The sequence below is a fragment of the Triturus cristatus genome, chromosome 11, assembly GCF_964204655.1.
Source record: "Triturus cristatus chromosome 11, aTriCri1.1, whole genome shotgun sequence".
NCBI classification, from domain to species: domain Eukaryota; kingdom Metazoa; phylum Chordata; class Amphibia; order Caudata; family Salamandridae; genus Triturus; species Triturus cristatus.
Window position 1 is genome coordinate 266,937,109 of NC_140594.1, and position 19,401 is coordinate 266,956,509.

The following is a 19,401-nucleotide window of genomic DNA, read 5'->3' on the forward strand; positions in this document are numbered from 1 at the left end:
ACCCCAGAAAACGCTGGAGATAAAGCTGAAGAACCCTGCGAACATCCAAAGAAGAAGGAACAACGGAATCCCCCTCCGTAGGCAAATCAGGAAGGATCACCTCCTGCTGCATGGAACTTGGAGGAAACCTTAGGCAGAAAAGCCGTCTCAAGCCGTAAAACAACCTTTTCCTGCAGGAACTGCAAATAAGGGAAGGAAACACGCAAGGCACCCAACTCACCCAACCGCCGAGCAGAGGTGATGGCCAACAAAAAAGCCACCTTAGCGGACAACCACAACAAGTCCGCCTCCAACAAGGGCTCAAAAGGGAGTAACTGCAGACCCCGCAAACAATAGACAAATCCCAAGAAGGCACAATCACAGGAGAGACCGGACGACGAAACAGAAAGCTCGGAAAAGAAGACGACTCACCAAAGGGCCAACAACCTCCAAGGAAGCCACCAGACCCTGACAAGCATGAACCGCAGCCCATTGAGCTGACAACGTGGAAGGAGAAAGGTCCTTCAAAAAACCATCCCGGAGGAAGTCAAGTACAGAAGTAGGATCCTCAAGCACAGGATCCACATCATGCGAAGAGCACCAAGAGACAAAAGAGCCCCAATGTCGACCATAGCACTTAAGGGTCAAAGGCTGACGCAACAGCTGGATGTCACCGGCCACCACAGCAGAACAGCCCAAAGATTCCACCGTCAACGGCTCAAGAGCCAGAGCGTCAGATGCAAGCGATGAAGACAGGGCAGACACAGGATTGGATACTGAACCGGAGCCGGGACTAAGGGAAGCTGAACCAACCGGTCCCCTGCCAGCCGCATCAGAAGAGGTAACCAAAGGCGACGAGGCCAAAAAGGAGCAATCGACAGTACAGACACACTCTCTCCCCCGAATCTGCTGTAGCACCCTCAGGAGGAGGGTAATAGGAGGGAAGGCATACAGAAGGCCCGAAAGCCAGGAAGTCGAAAGAGCATCCACCGCCCAGGCCTGAGGACACACCACCTCCGAACAAAGCCTGGGGAGATCTATCCAGGGAGTCCCGAACCGAAGACAAAGGTCCTGGAACAGCGGAACAGAAAGATGGTACAGCAGCACAGAGGACAGAAGGTTGCGGCTCAAGGCGTCCGCACGAAAATTCAGCTGTCCCAGAATGTACACAGCCCTCAAGGCCAACAGGTGAGATTCTCCCCAGGCACAAATCATGGAAGCCAGAAGATTCAGAGATGTGCACTTGGTCCCCCCTGGCAGTTCAAGTAACAACGAGCCGCCTGATTGTCGGTACTAACCAACAGATTCGTCCCATGGAGATGAACCTGAAAGAGCTGCAACACCTACCAAATGGCCGCCAACTCCTGCCAGTTCGAGGAACGGGAGCTGTCGCTCTGAGACCACTGACCCTTGACCTCCAAGCACCCCAACGTGGCTCCCCAACCCCAAAGACTGGCATCCATTGTCAACAAGAGGGGAGGAGGAAGATGAAAATGCACCCCTTTCTCCAGATTGGGAGTGCAAAGCCCCAAGTCAAAGTGCCGAACCAGAACAGGAGAGAGAGGAACCGGAGTCTCGTAGTCCGCCCAGGAGGGGTCCCACCGAGCCAACAGATGAGTCACCAAGGGCTTGAGATGCAGGCAAGCCCAAGGAACCACTGCAGTGGTGGCAGCCATCAACCCCTGGACCTGCAATCAAACTCAAGCTGGGGCAGAGGGGCAACTCAACAGATCACGCAACAGAGTCTACAGGCTTCCGAACAGGAGGTAGAAACACCGCCCCCAGAGTGGTGTCGAACAGACCCCTGATGCACTGAAGCCTCTGAACAGGAACAAAGATGAAACTTGGTTGACAACAAAATGGTAGAATCAGAAAATTATTTAGACCAAAAAGCAAATATAAACTCATGGCATTGTGAACACATCCTGCCAAAACCGGAACCGGCAACAGGAGACACGGAGAATCAGCGTTCCGACCGCCATCGGACAGCAAGAAAAAACAGGCATGGCGGTGGGTGGGAGGGGTTTATGTGACCTTTGGCATTTAAATATTAAGCATTTTGATTGGCTGGTTGGAGGCAGGACTGCCTCACTCTGTAAGGACTGAGACAAGGAGGACCCACGAGTGGGTAATGACAGCACTGGCTGCTAATCCGTCATCTCCTTTCCGCTTGACACACACACACACACACACACACACACACACACACACACACACACTGCTGCAGTATCCTTGTTCATTATATTTTTTAGGATTATCAGGGACTATGGGTAAACAGATCATTATTTCCTGCTCAGGGGAAGGACTGGCATGGGGTCACCTGCCTTGTTTGCTCAGAGTGCAAATGATAACATGCCCCAACTGCAGCAGGGAACAGATCGCTTCTGAAAAACTCAGCTCTTCTCTTGGACAAATCAGCTTGTGAGGGGGGCTCTTTAAGAGGCAAGGTTACCCCCAACTCTGGGCAACACAAAATTAATTCATACCTTTGAGGTCGTGCATTCAGCATTGCAACTAATGCCCTGGAAACCCAGCAATTGCCTTGTATCTTTCAAAACCTGGTGTTAACATTAAAGCGACCGCACATCTTCTATTAAATATTAAGCTAATCATAAGTGTTTACTGAGCAACCAGACAATCTGGTGGTGGCACTGTTACCAAATGCTCCATAGTGTGCTAGGTTGGAAAGCAAGCAAGTAAGTGGTTTACAGAAGAGGAAAGGTATTCTGACTTATTTAAAAGTGGTGGTTTTACGAAGAGGCTTTTATGTAGCGTGCAAGTGTATTTATTTCGCAATATATGCTTTCACCCATAGGCTCAGTGATTTTACAAATTAATTGCATTCCTTTTGTTTTTGGAGTTCACCATCACAAGTTAGCCTCTACATGTTTAGGTCAGGTCTGACAAAGTTTTATCTCACATACATTTGTACAACAAAAGTTTGATAGAGAGAAAAAACATACCTACCCTCTCTTTCTTTCAGAAAAGGACTAGCATGATTAATTGCCAAAGACATTATCTAGTGTGTTTTTTTGCAACTTCTTATAACTTCTTTTACAACTTCTTTTTTTGCAACTGTTTATACACACAACAGCAGGTCCATTGCTCTGAATGATTCGGCCAGAACAAACATGCATTGAACTAGCGTCCTTTCAGGAAAAATCTATCTAATGGTGCAGTGGTATGTGGGGCAACCGTGTATAAGCTGTGATGGTCTCCAGTCTGGTTTACTTCCCCTTAGAAGAGCTTCCAAATGCAATTTAATGACCCCCCCCTCCCCCATCCACTATGCCTATCTGTCCCACTCTGAAGCCTGTTGACATTATTGGCTAAAGGCATTCTTATTTGCAATACCAATGGCTCTAACTCTTGTTTTTTATTGAAATGGAGTTCTGTAAGTATTTGAGGGTTTATAATTATTTATTTTTTGTGTGCAGGGGTTAGTGAGTAGGGGTGCTGAGAGAGAAGGTCCAGATTTCTTTATAAACACTTTACATTCAGAATCACTGTTGGTTCTTAAAGCAGCTTTGTGTTGAAATTAATTTTGAAAGTAACTACGATGGATTTGTAATATGGTTTTCCAAGGCCTTTAGTGCAAAACTCGTCATTTTTAGTCCTCTAGGCAGTGCTGCTAGCTGCTCCCCTGGTAGAGTTTGTAATTCCTCATTCTAAGTCCCTACACAGTGCTGCTAGCTGCTTCTCTGGTCCCAGTGGTAATTCTTCATTCTTAGCCCTCCAGACAGTGCTGAAGCTGCTTCTCGGGTCCCAATGGTATTTCTCATTCTAAGTCCTCCAGGCAGTGCTGCTGCTCTAGCCCCGTCAGTAATTCCACATTCTAAATCACCCAGACAGTGCTTCAGCTGCTTCTCTGGTCCCAGTGGCAATTCCTCATTCTGAATCCTCTAGGCAGTGCTGCTAGCTGCTTCTCTGTTACTATAATTAACTCACCTATTCTACGTCCTCTAGGCAGTGTTGCAGCTGTGTTTCTGTACCAGTGGTAATTCCTCATTCTTAGTCCTCTAGACAGTGCTGCAGCTGCTTCTCTGGTCCCAGTCGTAATTCCTCATTCTAAGCTCTCTAGGCACTGCGGCAGCTGTGTCTCTGTTCATGCATCCGCTACACTCCAAACCAAAGCACATAGATAAAAGACATTGTTATTTACAATATCAATAGCTCTAACTCTCACAAATGTGAGACCTATTGCATTGCAAATGCTTGTTTCTTTTGAGGGCTATTTTGGAGCCCCTAATAGCTTGCAGTATGGCTTCCATGTCTGTCATGGTACTCTATTTCCATCGGGTACTGCCTCTGTGAGAAGACGTAGAGTAGCCCCCTTTACAGTCTTTGGTCAACCTATCCATCTTAGTCAGATCCTGGTGGCCTGCTTTCTCCTTCACCATCCCAAGATGTCAAAACCTCCTTCGGCGGGCTGCTTTTTCTTGGGAACTGTGTGTCAGTGCATACCGGGGAAAACAGGTGCAGAGAATCAAACTGTATGCTATGGGCAGCCGAGTCAGCCCCTTCCTCAGTCAAGCTGTAAATGGTGATGAAGTGGGGAGCATTTTGGTGTGAGACTCCCGCAGGTAGGCTCCACAGCAAGTGATGTAAACCCTGTGTCAAGGGAAGGGAAGCTGGATTTCCTTACTGGCCTGGGGAGCTCGGGGCTATCGGCCAGGCTGCGGCCAAGAAGGTGCATTAGATGGGAATATTGCCACCAGGGGCATCACCTCACGCTGTCGCGCCATCAAAGTGCCTTGCATCCATAGGGGCTGGAAGTAGGGGAGTAGGCAGGGTTCGGCTCCTCGTCTAAGGCAGAGGAGAGTCGCCCACTGCTCTCAGAGCAGCAGCAAAGGGAAAAGGAAAATCATAATAACAAGGTTATTATCATATTATTTTTAGTTGCTGCGGAGCTGGTTTAGGGTGGGCGGGCTGCTGGCTAAAGAAGGAGGAGTGGACTTTGCACGACTGCTTGGCTGGCTGTCTCGGGCCGGCAAACAGTCATGCTCCCTTTGCATTTTCCTCACCCAGGCTGCATTGCAGCCTAGGTGGTGAACATGAACAGGTTCCCTAAAACACACAAGATGATGGACGAAATGTTGCACATTGGCAAAACATTCACCCCCAGTCTCAGATCTGGGTTTAATCCATCGTTATTTTGTTCACTACGCCACCCCAGTTCAGACATGGCCATATGCAAATCAGTCTTGACCCTGTGCCTCATGGGAACAGTCCAGCCCAAACTGCCAAGCCATGTCTTCCCTGGACCGGAATCAAGCATCCTAGGACCGGTTTCGGGGTATCATCCCTCTTCAGCCAGGATAGCTTGACTCCAGTGGCGTAGTGAGCACGGGACCCACGTCTGGGCATACCCTTCCCACATAGGGCGGACAGCAAAACACACAAGATGATGGACGGAATGTTGCACATTGGCAAAACATTCACCCCCAGTCACAGACCTGGGTTTAATCCATCGTTATTTTGCTCACTACGCCACCCCAGTTCAGACATGGCCATATGCAAAATAGGTCTTGACCCTGTGCCTCATGGGAACAGTCCAGCCCGAACTGCCAAGCCATGTCTTCCCTGGACCGGAATCAAGTATCCTAGGACCCGTTTCGGGGTTTCAGCCCTCTTCAGCCAGGATAGCTTGACTCCAGTGGCGTAGTGAGCACGGGACCCACGTCTGGGCATACCCTTACCACATAGGGCGAACAGCAAAACACACAAGATGATGGACGGAATGTTGCACATTGGCAAAACATTCACCCCCAGTCACAGATCTGGGTTTAATCCATTGTTATTTTGCTCACTACGCCACCCCAGTTCAGACATGGCCATATGCAAATCAGTCTTGACCCTGTGCCTCATGGGAACAGTCCAGCCCGAACTGCCAAGCCATGTCTTCCCTGGACCGGAATCAAGCATCCTAGGACCGGTTTCGGGGTTTCACCCCTCTTCAGCCAGGATAGCTTGACTCCAGTGGCGTAGTGAGCACGAGACCCACGTCTGGGCATACCCTTTCCACATAGGGCAAACAGCAAAACACACAACATGATGGACGGAATGTTGCACATTGGCAAAACATTCACCCCCAGTCACAGATCTGGGTTTAATCCATCGTTATTTTGCTCACTACGCCACCCCAGTTCAAACATGGCCATATGCAAATCAGTCTTGACCCTGTGCCTCATGGGAACAGTCCAGCCCGAACTGCCAAGCCATGTCTTCCCTGGACCGGAATCAAGCATCCTAGGACCGGTTTCGGGGTTTCACCCCTCTTCAGCCAGGATAGCTTGACTCCAGTGGCGTAGTGAGCACGGGACCCACGTCTGGGCATACCCTTCCCACATAGGGCGAACAGCAAAACCCACAAGATGATGGACGGAATGTTGCACATTGGCAAAACATTCACCCCCAGTCACAGATCTGGGTTTAATCCATCGCTATTTTGCTCACTACGCCACCCCAGTTCAGACATGGCCATATGCAAATCAGTCTTGACCCTGTGCCTCATGGGAACAGTCCAGCCCGAACTGCCAAGCCATGTCTTCCCTGGACCGGAATAAAGCATCCTAGGACCGGTTTCGGGGTTTCACCCCTCTTCAGCCAGGATAGCTTGACTCCAGTGGCGTAGTGAGCACGGGACCCACGTCTGGGCATACCCTTCCCACATTGGGCGAACAGCAAAACACACAAGATGATGGACGGAATGTTGCACATTGGCAAAACATTCACCCCCAGTCACAGATCTGGGTTTAATCCATCGCTATTTTGCTCACTACGCCACCCCAGTTCAGACATGGCCATATGCAAATCAGTCTTGACCCTGTGCCTCATGGGAACAGTCCAGCCCGAACTGCCAAGCCATGTCTTTCCTGGACCGGAATCAAGCATCCTAGGACCGGTTTCGGGGTTTCACCCCTCTTCAGCCAGGATAGCTTGACTCCAGTGGCGTAGTGAGCACGGGACCCACGTCTGGGCATACCCTTCCCACATAGGGCGAACAGCAAAACACACAAGATGATGGACGGAATGTTGCACATTGGCAAAACATTCACCCCCTGTCACAGATCTGGGTTTAATCCATCGTTATTTTGCTCACTACGCCACCCCAGTTCAGACATGGCCATATGCAAATCAGTCTTGACCCTGTGCCTCATGGGAACAGTCCAGCCCGAACTGCCAAGCCATGTCTTCCCTGGACCGGAATCAAGCATCCGAGGACCGGTTTCGGAGTTTTACCCCTCTTCAGCCAGGATAGCTTGACTCCAGTGGCATAGTGAGCACGGGACCCACGTCTGGGCATACCCTTCCCACATAGGGCGAACAGCAAAACACACAAGATGATGGACGGAATGTTGCACATTGGCAAAACATTCACCCCTAGTCACAGATCTGGGTTTAATCCATCGTTATTTTGCTCACTACGCCACCCCAGTTCAGACATGGCCATATGCAAATCAGTCTTGACCCTGTGCCTCATGGGAACAGTCCAGCCCAAACTGCCAAGCCATGTCTTCCCTGGACCGGAATCAAGCATCCTAGGACCGGTTTCGGTTTCACCCCTCTTCAGCCAGGATAGCTGTCCCTGTCTGAATAGCGAACCACTGCGCTCAGACCAATCACAACGCTGCATTGCAGTGGTTAGTGGCAATATGGTTCAACCAGTGTGTCTTGGTTTCTAGAAGCCCTCTGAAAGTTTTAAGGGGATAATATTGTGCAGCGTTGTGTGGTTTGGTGCTGGAGCCACGTGCTCTAGCATCCGCTATCTTTGGCTTACAAGCCACGCCCCTTTTAGATTGTATCAGTCTTATTGCTGTCTTGCTCTCTTAATTATATTCAAATTAGAGTTGGTATCTTGCTTTTGTTTTAGTTGCTCTGCATCACGCACCGGAAGAGAACCTATTAGACTAGAAGGGTGGCTGGCAGGGAAATGGAAGACGGTAGCTGGGGGGAGGTGAGGTGGAGGTGGTGATGGTACTGGGGCACAAAAAGTAATGGCAAAATAAACTGCCCATAATTCTAATGAGGCTGAACACCCTGGGGCAGATTTACAAGTCCCTAGCGTCATTTTTGCTCCGCTGTTGCGTCACTTTTTTTGAGGCAGCAGCGGAGTCAAAATGGGGCCCATTTACATCGGGATGCATCTAGGGAGATGCATCATGTTCTAAAGCCCTGTGTCACATTATACCTGTGTCAGGTATAATGTATGCAGGGTGGGCGTTCCCATGCAAAAAAGCCTCAGTGAAGTGACTCAGTGAAGTCTACAAGATTTCACCACGCCACTTCTAGGACGCCACTGCGTCAAAACCTTACGCCTGCTTGAGTGACGCAGCACAATGAGGATAGGCCTCCCTATGCATTGCTGGAGTTGTGTTGTGCTTGCGACACAACCCTAGCAATGCGTGACTTTTGCGCCAACAGATGAGTCAGAATTTCTGACACATTTGTTAATCCCTGCACCATGGTGCGCCGTATTATAAATACGGCTCATCCATGTGTCGTGTTCCCCTGCGTCACCCCCGCAATAATGACAGACACGGGACGTTCTCTGAGGCTTCTTTATTCGATCCTCAACTCTCAGCGTCCCTACTCTAACTGCCTGTTTCCCTTTCCTCGCGCCTCCTCTTCCCCTGCTCCTCCCACGCTCCGCCCTCCCCACTACTAGACCGCACACCAGTACATCTCCCCCTTTGTTAACAGAACAAACTCACAAAATATTTACATCTCTTCAATCAGCCGACGTGGCTGGCGGATTGTCTGTCGTGGTCTGAGAGACCGGCCTTCTGGTACCGCAGTGAGGTTGCCTTCACTTCTTTCCTCCGGGCCAGTAGCGGTTTCACATCGTAGTTCAGTCTGTTCAGTTCTCGGAGGCTGTAGCCGTGACTCTAGCGCATCCTGCAGAGCCGAGCTACATCTTTGAAAATGAGACACATTTCGAGTGATGCGCCTACTGTCTGATTCTGCCGTCAGCATGGTTCCCTTTTGACGGGTGACTGTCAGAGGCTCTGCTTGAAACCTACTGTCCGTTTTCTTACATTGCTCCTGCTTAACCACCACACAGTCCCCCTCTCGGAAGGAGAGCGATCGGGCTCGTCTCCGACCATCAGCATACGTTTTCATGCCCTCTTTGCGAGCCCGATCAGCAGTCACCATTTCCCGATGGATGCGACTTGGGGACACGGGTCGTAGGGCTCCTTCCCAGGTGGGTATTCGTGTCCGAACAGGGCGCCCCAGCATGAGCGTCGCTGGGCATTTGCCTGTGGTGGCATGCGGTGTTGTTCGGTATGATCGGAGCACGTCACTGAGGGCTGTTTGCATGTCTCTTCTGTCAAGCACGGCCTGCTGGAATGTTTTCTTGAGGGTGGCCATGAATCTTTCAACAGTGCCGTTGGCCTGAGGCCATAGCGGTGTTATTCGCCGGTGTCAGATATCCATTAGTTTCATGAAGTCACCGAACTCTTGCCCATTGAACGGCTGGCCATTGTCCGTCTTCACTACCTTGGGTACTCCCCAAGCTGCAAACACTTCGTCAAGGACGGCAAGCGTGGCAGTTGCTCCGGTGGAAGGGACGAATCGGGCGATGGGGAATCTCGAGTACTCATCAACGACCACCAGCACGTACTTGCCCGACTGCATTGGGCCGTAGAAGTCCATGGCTAGTTCCTGCCACACTCCCGATGGTAATGGTGTCATTTGGAGCGGGGCTGGAGGATCACCGCACCCCACCACTTGGCACTGCGGACAGTCTTTGAGGGTACGTTCTACCATTTTGTCAAGAAACGGGAACCAGACACGCTCGCGAAGGGCTCTCTTGGTCGCAACCACGCCTCGATGGCTTTCATGGGCCAGGTTGATGACCCCTTGGCGCAGTTGCTGTGGGATGACAATCCGGTGGTCTCTCAGGAGCAGCCCTTCCGCTGTGATGGATAGTTCCTCGCTCACGTTCTTAAATGCCTGCAGCTCTTGGCACTTCACTGGGTCACTCTCCTCAGGTGTATCGTCCTGTCGCCACCGATGTGTTTGTACCCGGTGAATCACCCTTTGTAGCAGCTCATCCTGCGAGGTGGCTTGTTGGATGGCTTCCAGGGGAACAGCCGGCGGCCGCGCCTGGGCCACTACGAAGTGGATGTACTCCTCGGCTACGGACGGAGCGGGACGTTGGGTAGCTTCGGGGTGCCTTGACATGTAATCGGCTGGGTTGGCCGACTTCCCCGGTTTGTGGACAATGGTGAATGTGTATTCTTGCAGACGTAGTCCCCAACGTTCGATGCGGGGTGGCATTTTGGAGCGTGGGTTCCCAAAGATGGTGACGAGCGCTTGGTGGTCTGTCACCATGGTGAAGTGTTTTCCATATATGAACACGTGAAAGTGTTCGCAGGCCCATACTACCGCGAGGCTCTCTTTCTCGGGTTGGGAGTAGGCCTTCTCTGTGTCGGAAAGACTTCGGCTGGCATGGGCCACTATGTGACGCTGGTCAGTGTCCTTATCGTATTGGGCCAGGATGGCACCTAGACCGACGGGGCTGGCGTCCACTGTGATCTCAGTTTTGCGGTCCGGGCTGAAGTACGCCAAACTGTCAGCTTTTCCCACCGCCTGTTTGATGTTCCGAAATGCTCGCTCACACTCCGGGGTCCACTCAAATGCCTGGCCTTGTTTGGTCAGTCTCCGGAGGGGGTGGCTGAGAGTGGCGTAGTCTTCGATGTACCGTGAGCAGTAGCTCGCCATCCCTAGGAAAGACCGCACGTCGCTGACATCCCGTGGACTCTTGGTGTCATTCAGCGAGCTCACTTTGTCCGGGTCCGGCTTCATCCCTGCACCAGAGAAGACGTGCCCGAAGAATTTCAGCTTTGCTTGATGGAATTCGCATTTCTCTTTGTTGAGAGTTAAGTTTGCATCCAAGAGCGCGTGGCAGACTCGGTCGAGGGCTGTGTCATGAGCTTGAATGTTCGCCCCATACACTAGGATATCATCACTGTAATTCAGTGTGTTGGGGATGTGATGGATAGTCTGCCGGATGGCTTCTTGGAATATCTCGGCAGCTGATGATATGCCAAAGTTCAGCCTTTTATACCGGAACAGCCCCAGGTGCGTCGCGAACGTTGTGATGTACCGAGAGTCTTCATGGAGTTCCAGTTGATGGTACCCTTTGTTGAGGTCGAGTTTGGAAAACACGCGCGCACCATTTAGTGCGGCTATCATGTCACTCAGATGGGGTCCTGGGTGGCGTTCTCTCTCGATAGCTGTGTTGGGCATGCGCATATCCACACAGAGTCGGACTTTCCCTGGAGTTCCTTTCTTCGGGACAATCACTACTGGCGATACCCACGGCGTGGGGCCCTCTGTACGCTCGATGATGTCGGCTGTCAGGAGGTCTTGCAGTTCATCTTCTACAGCCTGCTGAAGGTGAAAAGGAACCTTTCGGGGATGCTGGGCAACCGGTCGAACCTGTTCATCGATATGCAAACGGATCTGTCCCCTGTTCATTTTTCCAAGTCCTGTGAACAGTTTTGGGAACTTGTGGACGGTGTCACCGTCATCGGTGCCGCGATAGAGAATTTCAACCAGTCTTAGCCGTTCGGCCGTCGGTAGACTGAGGAGACAGTCCGCTTCCGGCCCCTCGATGACATGTATCACCGCTGGGACTGATGTCGTTTGGTGCCTCAGTACAGTCGGGAATTTTCCAAGACACGGAAGTGGTTCCCTGGACATCCAGGTGTAGACACGGACGTGCGCAGGGCTCAGTCGGGGCCGAGGGTTCATCTTCCTGTATTCAGTCACTGGGATGTAGTTCAGCGACGCCCCGCTGTCCATCACGAACTTCGTGTTGTGGCCACCAACATTGATGTCCAAACGGGGGTATTTTTTGAGTTGGTCCGGGTCAGCGATCATGTTCGCGTACTCCACGAATACTCTTGTTCATCTGATGTTGACCCTGATTCCCGAGATGGAGATCTCCTTGACCACCTGGACGACCGCGACTCCCTGCTGGAATGGGAGGACCTTGATGATGATTTCTGGCGGTCATGCACTGCTCGTACATGGTGCCGGCGGGTGTCTCTTCTCGACGACTCAGGTGCGTTCTTGTCTTTCTCAAGGCGGTACTCCCCGCACATAGCTTCAAAGTGATGACTCCGGCCACACTTGCGGCACTGTTGACCCATGGCCGGGCATGTCCCGCTGTGTGGAAAGTCATATCCACATCTGTAGCACCGTCTCGCAGCCGATTTCTTTGCGTGATCATGCCGCCTGCTCCTCCTCCCTGAGTCAGGTCGCCGATGTTCTGGGTAGCGGCGGCGCGAAGATGGTCGGGCATGTCGCTCGCGCTCTTTCGACCCCCGGCGGGGACGACTAGTGCGCACTTGGCATGCAAGCTCCTTGCGCTCCGTGCACCCTGACTCCATGGACTTGGCATGTTCCTCGGCCTGGTCGTGCACTCTTGTTAGTTCTTCGATTTCGTCCAGGGTGTGAGTCTTCTTTAGCAGTTTTCGTCGAAGTGTCTCCGACTGACAGCCGTCAATTACGCGCAAGCGTATGGCATCATCCGTCGAAAACGATTCAAAGTCGCAGTGACGCGCTAACCGCCGAAGTCGCGTTATGTAGGCGCCCATTATTTCATCTTTCTCTTGTCGCGCCCGCTGGAACACATACCTCTCATAGTCCACATTCTTCTTGTGTATGAATTTTTTATATAGGGCTTCACGAACCTTGGCGTATGTTCCTGCATCTGCAGCGGGAATTTCCTTGATCATCTTGCTGACATCTTTCCCCATGTGATTGCGGAGTGCAATTAGCTGGTCCTCATCCCCGAGTACCTTGGAGCCTTTGATGTAGTCCTCAAAGTCCTCTATCCATTCCTCCCAGCGAGGGCCCATACTGCTACCGACGACGAGCGCCAGAGGCTCCGGAGGGCGCAAATGCGACAGTCCCATGACGATGGGCTTCGCTTCCTGACGGGTCGGCGATCCGTGGTTCGACATCGTGTGTGCGACTCAGCTCACTTCTGTCAGCTCACGTGAATTCCCAAGTCTGTTGTGACTTTGCTCGTGTTTGTTTGTTCACTCGCCTGTATTAGCTCGTGCTTGTTTACTTTGCATTGACGTTGGCTTGTGCTTGTTGATTTTTTTTTTTGCCTTTGCTGTTGCTTGTGCTTGTTTGCTTTCACACTTGCGGTGGACTTTGCTCGTGTTTGTTTGTTCACTCGCATGTATTAGCTCGTGCTTGTTTGCTTCGCATTTACGTTGGCTTGTGCTTGTTGATTTACACCGTTGCTATTGCTCGTGCTTGTTTAGAATTTGTCTGGGCGCCTGACTTTAAGATGGCCGCCCATTCACTTCAGTGGGGATGTCCCTCAGAGGTTGCCTGACTTTAAGATGGCCGCCGGATCACTGCACACGTGGGGCCTCACACGAGGCTCGATCATTGCTTTCTGCCTGCCGCAGCATGTTAGAGCTTCACTCACCCACTCCTGGAGGCTGCCGCTTGCACCAGGTAGGGAGGATTCACCGCTGCTCGCGCGCGTATCTTCCTATTCCATGCGCAGGGGGGGGGGCTCTCATGTGTTGAGGTTGCCTTCTGCGAAACGCTTCTCTCGCGGGGGGGGGGATCCCTCGAGCAGGATTTGGGCTTCCCCTTCTCATCCGCGTTCGCCTCTGTTTCCTGCAGGCCCCGGGTCAGACTCCGGGTGCACCGCGCGCGTGTCAGCGCTCCAGCCGTCACCTGCCACCACTCGGTCTCCGGCGGGTTCGTTCACTTCGTCGGGTCCGGGAGAGTCTGCTGCTCATCCCACCCTCGTCGCCAGCTGTCGTGTTCCCCTGCGTCACCCCCGCAATAATGACAGACACGGGACGTTCTCTGAGGCTTCTTTATTCGATCCTCAACTCTCAGCGTCCCTACTCTAACTGTCCGTTTCCCTTTCCTCGCGCCTCCTCTTCCCCTGCTCCTCCCACGCTCCGCCCTCCCCACTACTAGACCGCACACCAGTACACCATGGTGGTGCAAGAGTTTCTCATGGTGGCGCAGGGAAAGTAACACATCTCTACAGATGCATCACTTTCTTGTAAATCTGCCCCCATGTTGGTATCCCCACTCCAGTCCAAGGCACATCAAAGTCCTCTTAACTCTCGCCCCGCACAGGGCACACATCAAAATGTATATCCCCAGGCTGGCTGATTGTCCATATGTGCATGACAAAGGGCCATGCTGGATGTGTAAAATACACAGTTCTTGCTAGTCTCCTTTGTCACCTACTTGCATAATAAGGGGAACCCCCATGCAAGAGACCAAACAACAGACTTGCCCCCTCAGAAAAAGAAAAGAAAACTCCCCAAAAAAGGTTTTCAGTTTTCCCTCTCTTTCTTCCTACACAAACCCCCAGGACTCACTACACATCCTGATAAGTAGCCACTCTGGAAGAGGCTGAAATGGTCCTTGGAGAAGGGATGGATTTCAAGGACTGTGATAAGGAAAACCTGGACTCAGTAATGAAGGTTATCGGTTTTTAATCGGGATGTTTCAAGGGCTAAAGCAACCTTAGTTTGTGTAACACTGTGGCAGTCCTAGCAGCTGGGCTGACATAGCAGAAACAAAATCATTCCACAGCTGGACCTCAGACACAGGCCTGGGGCCCAGCGTCCGAATGCTCGACTTGACAATCCCATCCTGAATACTGTGACAAATTCAACTGCCATCTAGAGAAAACATTTGCATGACACAGCTGCAGATCATTTCCTTTGTGCCATCGTACAACACAGAAAGTTACTTTACGTTCTGTAGACTTTAAACGTGAACACTTGTGTTGCATAGCTACCAAGTTTCCCAGGCACATGCATTACTAGTTAGTCCAGTCCCGTTTTTTTCCCTTAGAATTCTGGAACTTGTATTTTCATTTAACCCAGTATAAATCCAAGACTTCACGTCCTAGAGTTCTTAAAAAACACAGAAGAAAATAAACTGGCTCTAACGAACTAATCCAGCCTGGACCTGGGAGACTTGGCATCTAGGGTGTGGGACAAATCTGCTACTGACAGAGAAGGAAAACTTTAATGCAACGTAGTAGTCTCAATTTAATAAAACACAGATAATCTCACAACTAGCTACCCAAAAATCCCCATCTTGGTTGCAGCTGAATTGGTGGCACAAAGTTTGCAAAACAGACTTGTATCTGGAGGATTTTCTGAAGACACATTTTGCCAGTAAAATGCAGACGATATTTATGCAAGTATGCAAGTATGCAAGTATGTAATTTACGCAAATAGGTAAAAACTTGCAGAGATAGGGGAACCAATACAGATTTCTCTATTTATTCCATATTAAGAGACACAGACCTCTTAATGGTGCAGTAATACCGCACACTGTAATGTCCAAATCCGAAGCGTCAGTAATTTCAGATGCAGCATTACTTCTTAGCTTTTGACGTGCAACTCATAATAATTCAAAGTTCTCCAGTTGCCCAGGTTCATGTGTCAACAGTTCATGGAGTCCACGTTTTTTTCTTTACATTCTTGTGCCCGTACATCTGTTTAGCGCATCATAAGTGCCAAAATACAAGTACCAGAATGCAAATGGAAAAAACTTGTCAGGATTAGGTGCTCACGCATGGACCAGGAACACTTGAAAGGTCTAGGAAAAGAAATCTTTGGAATTTGCATACATAACTGTGTGTAATAAAAATGGCCCCTGCATAAATACATCAGTCTTGGCGAATGATGCTTTGATAATTTGCACTTTTTTACCTTAAAAAAATCACAGGGGCCGAGTCACAAAAGTAATTTACAAAAGTGTAACCGAGACTTGGATTTTGTAAATACCCAAAAAGTAGTAATATTACTCAAAAATATAATTTGCTCAAAAGTGTATAGCCCCTCAATTTGGCAAAGACATGTAAGTTACACTTTTGGAGTAAATTTACAGACTGATTTTGTGAATAGCCAAAAGTAGTAAACGTACATAAAAGTGTAAATTACTCAAAAGCTTAAGTTACCTTTGTGAATCAGGCCCAGTATTTGGTTGGACTTACCCTGCTCAGCTTCTCTGGCGCTGTCAGCAGCGGCTCTTTCTCCATGGCGCTATCAGGCTCTCTCAGGGTTGCTTTCTGTAAGCGGTCAAGTATGTCTGAGGACGCCATGGACTGCAGCCGAAGGCCATGAGACATCATGATTCCTTCCCCTCTTTTAAAACTTGAGCTGGGCACAGTGGAGACAATAGACCTCATTATATGTCCTGCCAGTACCCTGCGGGTCAACATATGAGGCCAAATTTACAAAATAATTAGCAAGCTCTGTTTATCTCACTGTAGAGCACAGCTCTGCATTCAACATGAGGCTTGAATAACAAACTGCAGTTCTTCAAGGAATCAACGGGGTTAGTCAGCTGTTTATGGTCATTCGATGTTTATAGCACAATTCAACGAGGGAGAGGTGTTTTAATAATTATTTATAAGATGTTTAGAAGTAGTGGGAAGGCCAGGCACTGATACACTTTGAAGCACCTTGCAATGGTCAGGACAGGTACTCAACAAGTGAGACCAGAGCTGGAATAGGAAACATTTACTCTGGAAACCCATACATTGAAGGTCCAGGAGTGGTAGCAGGGACTAAAGCAAACACAAGGAGATGATGGACAGAGTGCTGAAACTTTTCAAACTCTCACCCCCAGTCTCAGATCTGGGTTGAATCCATCATCATTCTATATCTCACTTTGCCACCCCAGTTCAGACACAGCTATATGCAAATCAGTGTTGACCCTATGCCTCATGGGAACAGTCCAGCCCGAACTGCCAAGCCATGTCTTCCCTGGACCGGAAACAAGCATCCTGGAACTGGTTTCGGGGTAACAGCCCTCTTCAGCCAGGCTAGCTTGAATCCAGTGGCAAAGTGAACAAGGGACCAATGTCTGGGCATACCCTGCCAACTTACGGCGAACAAAGCAAACGTAAGGAGATGATGGACGGAGTGCTGAAACTTTTCAAACTCTCACCCCCAGTCACAGATCTGGGTTGAATTCGTCATCATCATTCTTTAGCTCACTTTGCCACCGCAGTTCAGACAAAACTATATGCAAATCAGTGTTGACCCTGTTCCTCATGGGAACAGTCCAGCCCGAACTGCCAAGCCATGTCTTCCCTGAATCGGAAACAAGCATCCTGGAACTGGTTTCGGGGTAACAGCCCTCTTCAGCCAGGCTAGCTTGAATCCAGTGCCAAAGTGAGCAAGGGACCCACGTCTGGACGTACCCTGCCAACTTAGGGCGAACAAAGCAAATGCAGGCAATTTATACAATTATGGGTTTTTTTAACACGCCACAAAGAAATTGGCTACAAGGACAAATGTGACAGCAAATCTGTTCTAGCTTACTTAATTGGTCACAAAGAGGCTGCATTTTAAAATATCTTACAGGGTTAAAACACCTGCTGCAGATGTCTTTGTGGTCAAGCAATTTTCAGTGGATTATTATAACAGTAAGACAATGCTTTTGGATAATACCGTTGCAGGAGAGCACTGTGTTTTGTCTAGTAAAAGTTTTGACTCATAAAGTAGCATACAGGGTAATGTGCCAGCTGCAAAGCAGATTATGTAACATGTAGATCACAAATATGAATTTAATGTACATAGGTAAGAGGGTTGCTGCTATTGATACAGATATCCTTTTGTCATTTCAGTTCAAAAGATTCAAAAGGTGTAGTTCTTCTAATGCAGCACAGTGAGCTATGAACTATCATCAAGGAGCTGCAAGCAAACTGCAAGTCATGGCTGAAGAGCCTTGTTGCTCTCTTTCTAAATCTGTTGTTATTCTCAGTTTGCAAAGAACGATTCCTTTGGGTTGTAATACGTTTTTGTTAGTACAGACAACCCCAATCATTGTATTATATTCTAAATTACGATTTTGTGTAACCCCTGACCATTCACTCTTAAAGTATGTCTACAGGTACGGACGATATATGACCCCTATACCTTATAGCCCTCAATTGTATTATGTAACATTCCCTGCACATTGATGTACACACTTGTGTGATTTGTTATCTCTGTGTCATGTAAAGCGATTGAAACCCTACGCTGGGGTGATAGTGCTATAAAAGAATTAATTAATACAGATACATCTGACATTCTTAAAATGCATGCAAATCCAGTGGGTGGCTTTACTATTAGTGAAAAGGGGGTCGGTTGAGCAACAAACACACACATAAACACTGACTCACTCACACTCATGCATTTACACATGCACACACACATCCATTCACAACACTCACTCCCATATATTCATGCACGCACCAAACATTAAAAAGGAAATCATACTTATATGCATTGCCCCAAGCCTCAGAGGTTCCAGGAGGGTTGGGACTGCTGCCTTCCCCCATTAGCTGCCCTTAGATCAGGCAATGAAGGAAGGCAGTAGTCCCTCACTTGTCACAGAGTGGGATGGGGTCAGTGAGACTGATGACCCTACCCCACTCTGTTACGAGGTCTTAGATTTGACACTCAGCTTTGGGCACTTCAGGGCTTAGAACCGAAGCATTCAGGTCTGGGGCAATCAATGATGATCCCCCTGAAGATATCATGCTCACAGAAGCTGTGACTTCCTCAGCCCAGCAAAGTTAATTCAGTCAGCCAAGAGCCTGCACATTTAGCATATGTCTAGCTCCTGGCTGCCTGATATGAAAATAGAGAGTGTCTCTCAGGCTGACTTTTGCTCAGCCTGAGAGGCATTCTTCATAGTGGCAAAAAGGTGAGGGGCGTAGCCCTTCAGCCAATTAGGATGGGCCACCGCTGTGCAAATATCTTACCAAGAGGTGTTGAACAAAGTCAAAAACCTACCTACAAGTCAAAATATTTCCAAAGTACTTGTCAAGTGATAAGCAGTGTGTTTTTGCTTCCTTCCATTGCATTAGTCTGTGTTAGGCATCACATGATTCCCTGCCAGGATGATACTTGAACAAACAAAGGGCTGATGGCCTTTAAATCAGGCCCTTGTTTTGGGCCCAGCTTGTAGTAAAAAAGAAAGCACTGTCACTGCCTGCAAGTTGCAGCTCTAAACTGGAAGCAGACAATGTGCAGACCCTGCTGGATTGTGCCTTGGTACCGGAAACTGACACCATGAGAAATCTGGGATATTTCACTGGGTTGGCCAGATCCTAGATCTGGCTCAGAAATACCTGTTGGAACCTGAATCCAGAGGGAGTCTCCACATTTCATGCAAATAGGACTGAAAACACCAGAGATTATCCGTGGACCTCCGCGATGTCAATGAGAGCATCCTGGTGGACCAATATCCACTCCCAAGAATCAATGAGATGCTGGCTTGTACAAAGGACATCAAGTTTTTCTCCACCATAGACCTTAAGGCAGCATATCACCAGGTCCTCTTACACCTTGAGAGCAGAAGCCTAACCACATTTGTCGCCCCCTTTGGGTGTTTCCGTTATAA

At 49.5% G+C, this 19,401-nt stretch overlaps 1 protein-coding gene across 1 annotated transcript in view; it reads right to left on the bottom strand.

Moving 5' to 3' along the window:
* The window catches only part of LOC146783986 (solute carrier family 2, facilitated glucose transporter member 11-like), a 408,912-nt gene extending 392,780 nt beyond the window's left edge, over positions 1-16,132 (bottom strand). Inside the window, exon 1 of the mRNA XM_085633328.1 lies at positions 15,998-16,132. Within this exon, the coding sequence (XP_085489454.1) occupies positions 15,998-16,132 (135 nt within the window). The remainder of the gene's footprint in view (positions 1-15,997) is intronic.
* Between the last annotated feature and the right edge of the window lie 3,269 nt (positions 16,133-19,401).